Source organism: Elgaria multicarinata, chromosome 3, assembly GCF_023053635.1.
Source record: "Elgaria multicarinata webbii isolate HBS135686 ecotype San Diego chromosome 3, rElgMul1.1.pri, whole genome shotgun sequence".
NCBI lineage: Eukaryota > Metazoa > Chordata > Lepidosauria > Squamata > Anguidae > Elgaria > Elgaria multicarinata.
This window is the reverse complement of record NC_086173.1, coordinates 108000367-108012791: the sequence shown is the minus strand read 5'-3', so window position 1 is coordinate 108012791 and position 12425 is coordinate 108000367. Positions and strand designations below refer to the sequence as shown.

The 12425-nt window shown below is 41.0% G+C and overlaps 1 protein-coding gene across 3 annotated transcripts in view; it reads right to left on the bottom strand.

The window, feature by feature from the left end:
* Nucleotides 1–4123: 4123 nt before the first annotated feature.
* Nucleotides 4124–12425, bottom strand: part of SLC6A1 (solute carrier family 6 member 1) — a 102485-nt gene continuing 94183 nt past the window's right edge. For all 3 annotated transcript variants that reach the window (XM_063121210.1, XM_063121211.1, XM_063121212.1), the window contains exons 14-15: nucleotides 5437–5604; nucleotides 4124–4262 (exon numbers count right to left, since the gene is read on the bottom strand). In XM_063121210.1, the coding sequence (XP_062977280.1) occupies nucleotides 4158–4262; nucleotides 5437–5604 (273 nt within the window). In that variant the 3' untranslated portion in view covers nucleotides 4124–4157. The remainder of the gene's footprint in view (nucleotides 4263–5436; nucleotides 5605–12425) is intronic.

The following is a 12425-nucleotide window of genomic DNA, read 5'->3' as shown; positions in this document are numbered from 1 at the left end:
GAAGTCAAATGTCCTGTCTTGTTAGATGTCACTCTATGAAACCCCCTCCCCTGTCACCCACATTCCTTGGCTATACGGACTGGAGGATTCATCTACTTCCATGATCTAAAGCAATTCTGTTTGACCAACTTTTCAGTTGTCAGCAAGCATCAAAGAACGTCTGGATACTGATGGACAGATTGTTCTCATGAGACATTGCATGTAGTGTGTGTCAAATCAGAAGTATTAACATTAAACCCAAGAATGGCAATAGAGTGCAGTATATATAGTGCTTAAAGGCAGAATCCCCTAGAGAAAACTTAAGTGGCGTGTAAGCTAACAGACAGCAGAATGAAGCAGCGTTTAGTTTGAGCCAGGGCCCAGGCTTCAGACTGGAACCTGTTTTCAAACCCAGAACATTGCTTTGGAGTGGAAGAGGTATAAGTTGTAATAAATAGAATCCCGCAGAACAACATACAGAGTTCTTGTCAATCATCATTCATCGTCCTACCTAGAGGCTCACGCAGCTGAGGTTTGGAAGCAGAGTTCACAGAACACAGAGCCAGCTGAGGTTTGACATTGGGGACCTCTCTTTCATAAACTGAGGCCTGACATTAAGAAAATTCTCCATAAACATTTAGTACAAACCCTGGCAGAAGACACTAGCATATATGTGGGATTGGTGGGGTGCTATCACAAATACATAACACGAAATAGAAATCTTCAGTATTATTCACAAATAGTTTTTTCTCAGATTTTTTACAAAATAAATATGAATGCAATTTGTTTCATTTTTTTTTTTAAATAGCATGCAATCTCAAGTACTCACTAGCCTCTTCTTCTGAAAATAAATGCAACTAAGAGACCAGCATTATTTTAGAATTAAAGCACAAGTAGCTGAATTAATGTTCCACATAAGTGAGAACATTAATGACTCCAGGGGAATTTTCGGGTCCCACAGGGAAGAAGTGACCTTATTTGCATTTTCTCATTCATTTGCTCTCAGGACGTATTCAGGATGAGGAGAAAAGCTCCTCTAGAAAAGCATAGAAATATCACAGTGCAAAGTAGACCTTAGTCATCTGGGCCATTTCATCTTGATCATGCTTAATTGGAGCACAACTGCATGCAACTATTGCTAAATGATACAGGCACCCTGATACAACCACTCTGCCAGGGATGGGGGAGCTGAGGCCCTCCAGATGTTGTTGGACTGGAGCTCCCAGCACCCCTGACCATTGGTGAGAACTGGCTAAGGCGTATGTTATTGGAGGTGATCAGTGGCAAGAAAATTAAATGTGCCAAAATTCTTTCCAGACTGCACTTACAAGGAGCCCAGAGCTTTGGTTGTGGAGGTTCTACATGCAACACCCTTTAGCATGCAGGGAACCCTGATTCAGCAAGAGGTTCTGGGTGCAGAAGAAGTTATCAAGTGAATGCAAATTATATTTGAAAAGAGGAAATTTCAAACAAATGAAGACACTAGGCCTGTTCAGACAAAATGCTAAGCCATGGTTAGGCTGCTGAGATAGAGGCTGCTGCTGATCACAACACAGAATAGCAGAATGAGATAAAAAACTGGGGGAGAGGGTCATCTCAGCCCTAGACTTTGGATTTTATGGGCAAACTGATTTAACAAACTAGGTGTATGAGAGGTGTATGGGAGGAGGAGGAGGACGTATGCAGGCATGCCACCCACCTCTGCTCCAAAAACCTGAAATGTTGGTCTACAATTGTTATGTCTGAATTTGGTGATAGAGATTTTGCAAATACTGGAATTTCTTTCCTAACAAAATAAATCATCATTGATACTCTTCTGCTAATTAAAGGATGAAATTAAAGCCACTTCATAGAATGTATAATATAATCTTTATTTTTTTCTAAGCTCTTGGAAAGTTACATAACAACCGTGCTTCAGTTAGGACACCATTTATAGACATTTAAAATGCATCTTAATTTATAAATATTTTACATTTGGTCCATAGAACGCTGCAATTTTCTAAATTATACTGTACTCTCTCTCTTTTTAAAACAGGCTCTATATATATTTTAGAATGTGTATATATTACATATATATTTTATATAGAGATAAATTTGCTTGGTGTTTAGAGAATAATTCATTATTGCAAAAAGCATATATGATCATATATTCTTTCTTTTTGTAAGGGCAAATACTACAAAAAGATACAGCTATTCACAGTTTACACACAGTAGTTCTACAACACTATTTTTGTGCTATATATGATAAGTTTGTGCAGAATTTTGCTAAAGAGCAAATCTGCCAAACATCTGTCATAAGTGTTCTACAATCAAACATTGAATACTGCATTTTTCTTAGAACAACATGGGACTTGGTTACATAAACAATAAAGAGAAAATCTGAATTTGTATCTTAAGTCTAATGAAATTCACAGTTATAATGCATATGAAGCATGTGAAGTATGACATTTTCTTTTTCTTCTAAATCCGGAAAATCTACAAGACATTTGGATTTATTGGTGAATTTATCTATAGATGTTTAGCATGTATCATAGATTTCTGAATATTTTACATTTGACCTACTGTCTGAAACAGTTTAGAATCTACTAAACAATACTCTTTTTATGAGACTTTTTAAAATTTGTTAAGTTGAAATATATGTATATATATATTTTCTACAATAATGTGCTTGACATTCTGAGAATAATACCTTATTGCAAGAACATAAGTTTGTCACCTTCAGACAAAAACAACAAAAAAACCAAACGCTCACAATTAACATGTTGTTCACATAGTAAGTCTACGTAAAGTGTGTGCTACCTAACATTGTACGTTGCACAAGGTTTTGCTGAAAAGCATGTTTCATTGCACAGTTCTGTCACAGTCTTTTTTTAAAGTTAAACATCATATACCATCTTTCTCATGATCCTCACTGTCTATTCCATAGCTGCCAAACAAGCATTGCCATTATGGACTCTTTAGCCTTGCAGTTTTCTACACAGGAACAAATCTGTTAGCCTTAGATGCCTGTGTGGAAAACGCACACTAGAGCCCAGAGTGAAGGTGTATATGGCAAGACCTTTTCATCACATCTCCATCATTACCATGAATAATATGTATCTAAATAAAACCATAAAAATAAAATTCTCATTTCAAAGTGCTTTATAAGATGCTTGATAGTCAAAATCTTTTATTGTTGATAGACCTTCAGACTGACTTCAGCAGTGCTAATTTTAAAGCCTTAGATTATATTCTATGGGGAGCATTTTTATATATAAGCTCTTTGTTTGGTTCTATTTTCAGTGGTAAGGTGTTACACCTGTCAATGGCACAACATAAAGTGAACAACCTGGCTTAAATGATAATTTGTACAGCTTTTAATATGTCAACCTTTGGGAGGGACTCATCACAGTTTGAATAAGTATGTAATCATATTGCCACTCCTCTTTTTTAAAAAAAATATCCCAAGATACTTTGAAAGATGCTTACACTGAAAATATTCTAAAAGACGTATCACTATAAAATAACATTAAATGTTAGAGGCCCATTAGATATAGTTAAGAAGTGGTGCAATTTAGTTTGTGCTGTATATCTAGAAATAGCTTGCTAGTGTCATTTGTATATGAATGATTCAATATACTGCTGTATGCAAGGAGATTTTCAAGAAAATTAGAAAAACCAACTCAAGAATCAAGTTGGTTAATATTTCCAGGGAAGTATTTTCACTATAACTTTTCTTTGTAAAAAAATACCTTGCTGGTGAATACAAAACAGCTTTCCAATTTAACTGTTCTCAGAAATAACAGTCTTGGGATTCAAACAGTAAGAAATATATTAATAAAAACCAGCTGCACAAAACCTCAGATTGGTGCACTAAAAGGTAGATTAAAAATGGCCTACATGTGTTGTTTATAAATTCCAAAGGTATTCAGCTCTTATTGAGAGAGAATAAAAATGTTAACAGTCTATGGATTGCCAAAAACACAAAACATTGTCAACAACTAAGCCCACAAAATGGTTTGATCGTACCCACATTGCTTCCCTTATAGTGGTGATGGTCTTTTGTGCCACTAGAGGTAGGTAATTTTATTCTCAGACATAAATTTGTGGTCATATTCAACCATGTTTCTTTTGTGTGTGTATATATATATATATTTGCCCCCCAGAAGAAGGTTTGAATCATTTCAGTGACCCAAACTTTATATATATGCTTCTTTGTTTGCAGAGTTGCTCTGCTGGGCTTGTTCAGGTCCATTTTCAGGATGAGTAATGTCTTCACTTGGCTGAATCATTACTTGGATACGCTAAAGGAAGGGAGGAAAAAGGGAGAAATATAATCATATCTTGGCTTGATTGTTCTGAGTTTATATTCAATATCTACTGTTCTCAAAGCTGAGAGAGAAGATAAAGTAATCAGCTGTGTTTGGTGAATGGCAGTCTTTCATCTGGCAGAAAATCTGACAAACATCACTTCTCTTAAAACCTAAGGGACCACCTCTTCCTATGTCATCATTGCCCACACAACTAAGATTTCATGGAGAAACTTCATCTGACCTCACATGACTGGAAGATAGGTTACTCAGGAGATGTGAGAGGGCATTTTCTGTGCCCACACCTCCATCATAAAAATTTCTCTTGCAGGAGGTTTGTTTGACCCTCTCTATGCTTAACCTCTGCTGTCTGGTGGGATTTTTTTTTATTATCCTTGGTATTTTAAACAGACTCTTAACATGTTAGTTATGTGACAGGTTTCTGTTCTTTTGTACAGAAATAGGCAAAAGCAGTGACATCAGTAGCAATTAATCCAATCCCCATTTTCAAATCATAACTCTACGTGTTAAACAAAGAACAGGTTTGATGTAAGTGCTCATTGTTGATGTCACAAAAACAATATTTTCCTCCTAACATGGTCACAGAATGGGCAATTAGCTGAATAAGACTGAAGGGAAGGTGAAGGAGAAAAGGGCCGCCCTTTGGAAAGGGTGAGATGTGCCAGTGGATAGCAGGGAGGGTCCCTATGAAAAAAGACAGGGAGGAAACAAGGCTAAGGTAAAAGCAGGTGGGGCAAAGCAAACAGAGAAGCCCACTCTTACGGGCACAAAATGGGAACATCTTTGAGCCATGCAATCACTTCACCATACCAAAAGTATTGGCCGCTTTTCACAACTGTCAAGAAAAGGATTTGGGCAAGCATGTACAAACCTTTCTATGCTGCACCATACTGAGAGCTCCTACCTTTGCAGCTCTTTATGTTTTATTTAAATGATGTTTTCAGGAGGAAAGTTCTCAGGAGGGTGCAGAGAATCATTGAAAGTATATCACTTCTATCATTTTACTGTGGGACCAAGCCTGAATAGTGAATAGTTAGTGTAGACGTGTGTTGTTCTTTGATATTGGACTCGAGGACATAACTGTAGCTGGTGCCTACTAAAACTAGAACCTTGTCAAGTGTAAGCATGGTACTAACATATAGTTTACCTGTTTTAAAGAGCCTTTTAAAGTAAGGAACATGTATGCCATGTAGCCTGGAATCAGCACCATAGATGACAGAGCCATGAACCAGCCAACACCTTGGCCCCATGTTGGGAATACGTAATCACCCAAAGTGAGAGGCGTCATTTGCACAGCGCTGAAGATAAATACACCCTGAAAAATATTTTAAAAGTTAGTTGCAAGTCTATTTACCTCCTCCCACCCCGCAATATATTAAATGTTAGGTTTACAGCCGAACCTCTCTGGGCAGTTCACAAAAATTACCATGAGGTAAAGCAAACTCGTCTTTCTGTCCTGTCCTTTCAGTTCACGAAGAAAAATAGATAAAAGGACAGCTTTCTCTTTCTCACTCTCCAAAAATCCCTCCATCTGCGCCCAATTCTCAGCAAGCTCCAAACCTGAACCCTTTAGTGCTATATAGCAACAGGAGAAGGTTTCAGGAAAACCAGAAAATAATTAATGGTGCTCTTTTACTTTCTCCCCTTTACTTTCCCCCCTCCACTTTGTGAGATTTTTCAAAGAATGCTATCTGTATTCTCTTCTGGGAAGACTGAAGCCCTGAACAAGAGTACTCCTGTAATGGCTCAGAGATAGACTATTTTAGTTATTACATTTTTTTTAACCCTATCCTGCCTTGTCCCCAAGCAGATCAGGGTGGCATTCTTAGTTCTCCTCACATTTTACTCTCACAACAATCTTCTGAAGTAGGTTAGGGTAAGAGATAATAGCTGGCTGAAAGGGTGAGAGGGCACTAATCTGATGGTGTCCTTATCAGTTTATGGAGTCCTGGATAGCAAGATTAAGGCTAGGTGATGTAGACTGTGAAGCACATATTCCCTAACCCCAATCCCCTACAGAATGCTGGTATAAGCTTTTAAAGGCTCTGAACACTTTGAAGCTAAAGGGGTCTTTGTGGCAGGATTAATAGGATTGGATTAATAGTGCTCTCTTTAATCCAAATTATTCAATCCTCCAAGAACAATTGAAAATGTGAATGTGGCAGAGTTTAATAGCTTAAAGTATCACAGAAAGAGGTGAAATTAGGGTTTTGAGATTCCCACATCACTGACCGCACTTTCCCTCCCATACACTGCAGTAAAGGAGGCTTAATAACGCTCTCTATGGCCTTTGCTAGATCTACCTGGGAATCCGTGCGGAAGGAGGGGCGCGCCCACGGTACAAGTAGCGTGGGCCGTCACTCCAGTCCAGACGTCAGACGCAATGGGCTGTAGGAAAGCCCCGTTGCGTCTGCCAGTTTTTTGTTGTTTAAAGGGGCTGCTCGAGAGGAACGCTCGAGTGGCAATGGTAAGTATTTGTTTTTTAAAAAAATCATGTCGCCGCTCCCCCCTGCCCCGATCCCCCCTGGCCGCGATCTCTTCCCCTGCCCCAAAGGGCACAGTGCTCCTAAGGAGCACTGCGCCCCGTCCACTGCTTCTCCAAGCTACTCACGATTAACTGCAGTTGCTGGGAAAAGCGATGAAACCGTCTACATGCTTGCAGTCTCGGGCTCAGCTCAAGGCCACAGGAAATACCAGGCTACAATTGGAGCCCGTTACTCCGGGGCAAGGGAGGGTTGACCCCTGCCTGAGCCCGGAATCCCCTGTGAGTCATCTGGATGCACAGGGGCGAGCCTGGAGTTCACCCCAGGCTAACCCGTGGTCTACCAAAGGCCTTTTTCACACTGTGCTACTAAGGTTCAGGGCTAGATGAGCAATTTCCAATTTACCTTACTCCAATCCTCAGCAGTCAGTACTGTAGGGTAAATGCACTATTGCTCTACAATGCTGAGGTCCGGGAGCAGAAAGGTATCTCAGAGCTCAGCTGACTCACAATATTGTGCAATGGGAGTAATGGCATTTCCCAAAAATTTATTCTCCACACAAATAGACTTTAAATATGCGTTAAGGCATCTGATCATAAACAATGATCACTGAGGTTTGGCTTAACATTTAACCAGTGAATTAACCTAAATAGTCTGAAAAAACCTACTTCCTGACATGGTTTTTGATATGCAAAGGAAAATGATTTCAGTCATTTGTGTTTATACATTTTATTTAGCATGTAAAGCATAAAGCAAAGATTTTAAGGGTGCAATCCTATGCATGTTTAGACAGAAAAACATCCTACAAATCCCAGGAAAGGAGTAGTAGGAATGTTTTCTGTCTAAACATGCATAGAATTGCACCCTAACTTTGTCTTACATGTTTTTCTCTTTGCTTCTCAGTGTCATAAACGCCTTGTCTGTGTATTCATAATCAGGGCCATTCTTCGTGCCCATTGCCAACAATAGCCCAAAGCAACGTTTGCTAAATGAATCAGCACAGGGAGATATTCTTTCTGCTCAATAACAAAAAGTAGAAAAATTTTGGAAAGAAGAAAATAAAAGATGGCAGCTTCTATATTAGATTATCATCACCTGTGCTTTAAAAATAACCACTAAATTCTCTAGAATAATGTGTCTCAGGGCAAATGAGCAGTTTTTCTGCTCTTTTCTCTAACACCCTGTTGGAAGTTTAGCTTTTTTTTTTCATTATTATTATTTTTCTTTCAGAAGGCATCAAGGTAGGTCAAAGTATTTGGGGGTTGGATAAAAACACAGGAAAAGAGTATTTATAAAATTTTGTCAATGTATTTTGCTTAGCTTATAGGTACTGTACATGATTTTTCATCGTATCATAAATAAAGTACTATTGTATGTATGAACAAAGAGCCAAGTGTGGTCATAGCTTCCCTTTCAGGGCGTACAGCATATTGCCATCTGCTATGTAAAAAGTAGAGTTTTATTTTAGAATAGCCCAATGTGTCTTGACCCTGTACCACATATTTCTGGCCTTCTTCAGGAATTACAATTTTTAAATGTAGCCTGCAGAGATGTCTGAAAAACTATATGACTCCAAGAATAAATGCCGCGACTGGACCATCCAGGGATTTAGTCTCTCCTTTTCATCACGTGATTCTGGATGTTCTCCAGTTTTGTCTGATTTTCATTTTGGAGAAGGGCAAAACAATAACAAAAACAATAAACACAACTTAACATTCTGAAAATCAATCTGAATGATTTTTTTTTTTAAAAAAAATATCACTATATTTATTATTTATTTCATGGTCTGAACTGGACTTGATGCTAGTGAGCGTTCATTCATATCCAGTGACTACACTGTGGCATGGTGAAGAGGAGGGAGGGGTTTGGTGGAGCCAGGCTGGCTTGTGGGGATCTGCAGGCTGAATGTTCCTGGAACAACAGCTGCCCATTTTAGATAACACACCTTTGTTCATTCAGCTGATTGCTGAGCCAGCAGAAAAGAGGTATTAGTATCCTTCTGGCAACTGATTCTGAACTGCAATGGCTCTGAGTGAGAGACATGGCTTGTGCAAAGAACTGAATGAGGAGGTGTTTGTTTTTATTCCTCTGTTTTTAATTGCATGGTTTTAACTTAAAAAAAGATTCATGCACTGTATATGCTTTTATGTATATCATAGATTGAACATTTGTTGTTTTCTATAATTTGGATTTATATTGTTCACATTTTATAAAAATATAATCAATGACGTTTGCACCTTTCCACTTTCCAATTGTTCGCATTGTTGTGTGTATTGTTGCATGGAGTAATATTGCTCATTAGTGTATTGTGCTTGAGCAAGAATAGGGGGGTAGAGATCGAGGTGCTAAAATTCCAACTGTGATGGGCAGGGGGGCATGGTAGGTTGGACTGGCTGGATAAGGACACATTATCCTCTTGGCCAGATCGCTCTCCATCTATCAGGATCCAGGTTGTCCTGACAACCTGCCCTCTAGTCTGGTGTTGTTGTTAGTTAATGCTAGTTAGTCCTGAACAAAGCCTCTACTATCCATGATTTAATCATGGATGAGAGGCCTAACCTGGCATGTATTACCGAAACCTGGGTCAGGGAGCTGGGCAGGGTCAGCCTGAGTCAGCTCTGACCATCTGGGTACCTAGTTCAGCCCCAGCACAGACCGGTGGGATGGAGCTGGAGAGTGGTTGTAGTTCATACATCATCCTCAACAGGAGACCCTTCCATTCTGATGCAGGTTTTGAAGGTTTGCATCAAATGTTGGGCCAGAGTAGCAAAACAGGGATGTTGGTGGTATACTGGTGGTGGTATCACACTGTTCAGCAGCCTCCCTAACTGAGCTGGTGGAGGTATTTTTGGAATGCAATCCAAGGGATTCCTGAATGCTTTGGGAATTTTTCAGGTGACAGGGCTGGCAATCCTGTTAAGGCCCTAGACTTATTATGGAATGCCGAGAATGACAGGATGAGCCCCAAGTCCCCCTCTGTTGCTGTGGAGCCTGGGCAGTCCCCTGGTTTTCAGTGAAGCTAGAGGCAATGAGGCAGGTTATTTGGTGACTACAGTGCATATGATGGAAAACTCCACAAAGACAATTGAATCTAGGCTAGAGCACTTGATTGATGTGGACAAGATGTTTGAAATTGTGTGCCTAACTACCTGCCTTCTGGACTCTTTCCTTTCTCAACTGCTTTGTATTGAACTACTGTTTGGACTGACTGGGTGGGTCCAGTATTGTTGCTGTGGAGTGCCAAAGACTTGAAGGATGTGGTGCAGCCACTTCTCAAGAAACCCATACTGGTTCTTAATAACTACCACTTGGGGCGTTGCTAGACCTACCGGGTGTTCCGTCGTTGAGGAGCGGTGAAAGCGGCTTTTCCCGTTCAGCCGTGACGCCTCATGCTCCACACCTGCCTTCAATTTGTGGCGGAAGTTTGCGCCGGTTGTGCTGCTGCCGCCGCGAGAACGGTTGCGCAGCCACACCGGCCTGATTGCCGCGGCTTTTTTTTTCGCTCGCTGCACGGTTTGCGCACGTCCGAAAGACCGCAAACTTGCGCAGCCGTCAGCGATGCCGCCGCCGGCCCTGGCGGCGGCAGCGGCGGCAGTGCCAGTGCCAGCTGAAGTGCTGCTGGTGCTGTTGAGGGTCAACATTGATGCGCTCACTTCCTGATGGGGGTCGTGGCGGGTGTCATATGACCCGAGGTCAATCGTCTGCATGGCCACTCTGTGCCTACATCTCCCATCATGCCTCTGAGGTGTCGGCGGCGATGATCGCCTCTGTGCCCTGTGCCCCATCCCAAGGAGCCAACCCACATCTGGCCGTAGCCATGGCAGCAGCCCACAAACAGCTCTGCCCTCTGCCAGCCTGGTACCCACACTAACAGGCAGCGTACAGCACCGCCATTATGCGGCCACGGTAGCTGCCCACCGCAAGGAGTCACCAGCCACTTTTCCGGTCCTCCGGTCCTGCGCAAACTGTCACTGGGGAAATAAAAAAAAAAAGCCGCTCCGCCGCGCTGCCCCAGCTGGCGGACTGCGCGCAAATGGCGGAGGCGGCTTGACCGAAGCCGCTGACCACTCCCCCTTAGCACGCCTTTTCCTGACCAGTGCCGACCGCAGTGACCTCACATCCTCCCACACGTACTCCGAATTACCGCGGGACAGCAGGAAAAGGCGCCCTAAAACTCACTTTTTTAAAGTCGGGAGAAAGAGGCTTCACCGCGGGATAACGGCGGATCCTCGTGAACGTCATCTGGAAGCCTCGACGTGACTGCGGAAGGTAACGCGCGCTAGAGCCTCGTCTAGTAACGCCCTTGGTCAGTGATCACTGATATCCTTCGGGAATTTACTCAGGAAGGTAGTAATTTCACAGCTTCAGACATTATTGGAAGAAACAGAATATCTAGACCTTTTCTACTCTAGGTTCAGGGCTGGGTTTGGGACTGAATCAGCCTTGGTTGTCCTGACAGATGACCTTTATTCTCTTTGATAACTCAGTGGCTTTTGAAGTTAGTAATGCCCCTGCTTGAGCTATATAAAAGGAAATTACTGTCCCAGCTTTTGTATGGTGCCCCTCTGTGGACTCACTCATCATGGCCCTGGAATCTGAACAGCATAAATATCTGTCTAGAGCTCTAGGTGTTCCTAGATCCACCAGCAAAGCAATTGTCTAAATGGAGGCAGCCTGTTCTTCAGTGGGAGTTTTAGCTCAGAAAGTGGCTATTCATTCTTGGTTTAGCATAATTTTTCGACATCTCTTGTTTTACTGGCATTTGAAGACTTGGGAGAAGAATCAATGAGCCACAAAAATGCTTGAAATAATTTCTAAACTGGGTTTCTCAGTGGGCTTTCGATTTCAAGGGGCTATGACAGTGCCCATCCGGAAGTCTCAAGATGTCTGATTGATATTGACTTACAGACTACTACTGCACTAGTGGCCAAGTGTTGATTCACTATGCTCTATAAAGATTTTATAGCCCTTCCTGGGAGATTGCCCCCATATTTGTCTTTTATCTCCTAGATGATTTTAAACAGCAAGGACAGATTAAACACCCAGTAGTTATTAGAGGAGACATCTTATTGCTAGAGGAGAATCTGCAGACATCTTCTAACAACCCCCTAAAGAACACCTTTAATAGGACACAGGCCAAAACGCATTGGGCTTCATACAAATACATTCTTTTGCATCCTGAGGACTAGTTTCTCACCTCTTTTGATTTGACTTGGATGCTTTTCTCCTTTTTGTTTTTGAAGGCTATAGTTACCAATTTAGGATGATTAGACATTGTCCAGTAAAATACAGAAGGTAGAGCATCTGGTTCACTTTCTTTTGGAATTGTATCTAGGTCTGAGGACTCATAGTATGTAGCTCTGAGGAGTCAATACCTTGATCTCCTTACTGCTGATAACGTTAAACAAAATCTTACTTTTATTGGTGGGGACAGATTATTTTGTGACATACCACACTGACAAATTTATAAAGTTGGCTCTATAGAAGAGGAAGCATTTTATCTCGACAGATAATAGTGTAGGCTAATTTAATAATTTTTAGTATACAATCAGTTGTTCACTGTTTGTTAAATTATTACTTATTCTCCTACTATATTTAGTCTGATTTTTTTTAATATGTTGATATTACATATCTTTCTTTCTTTGTATTTTCA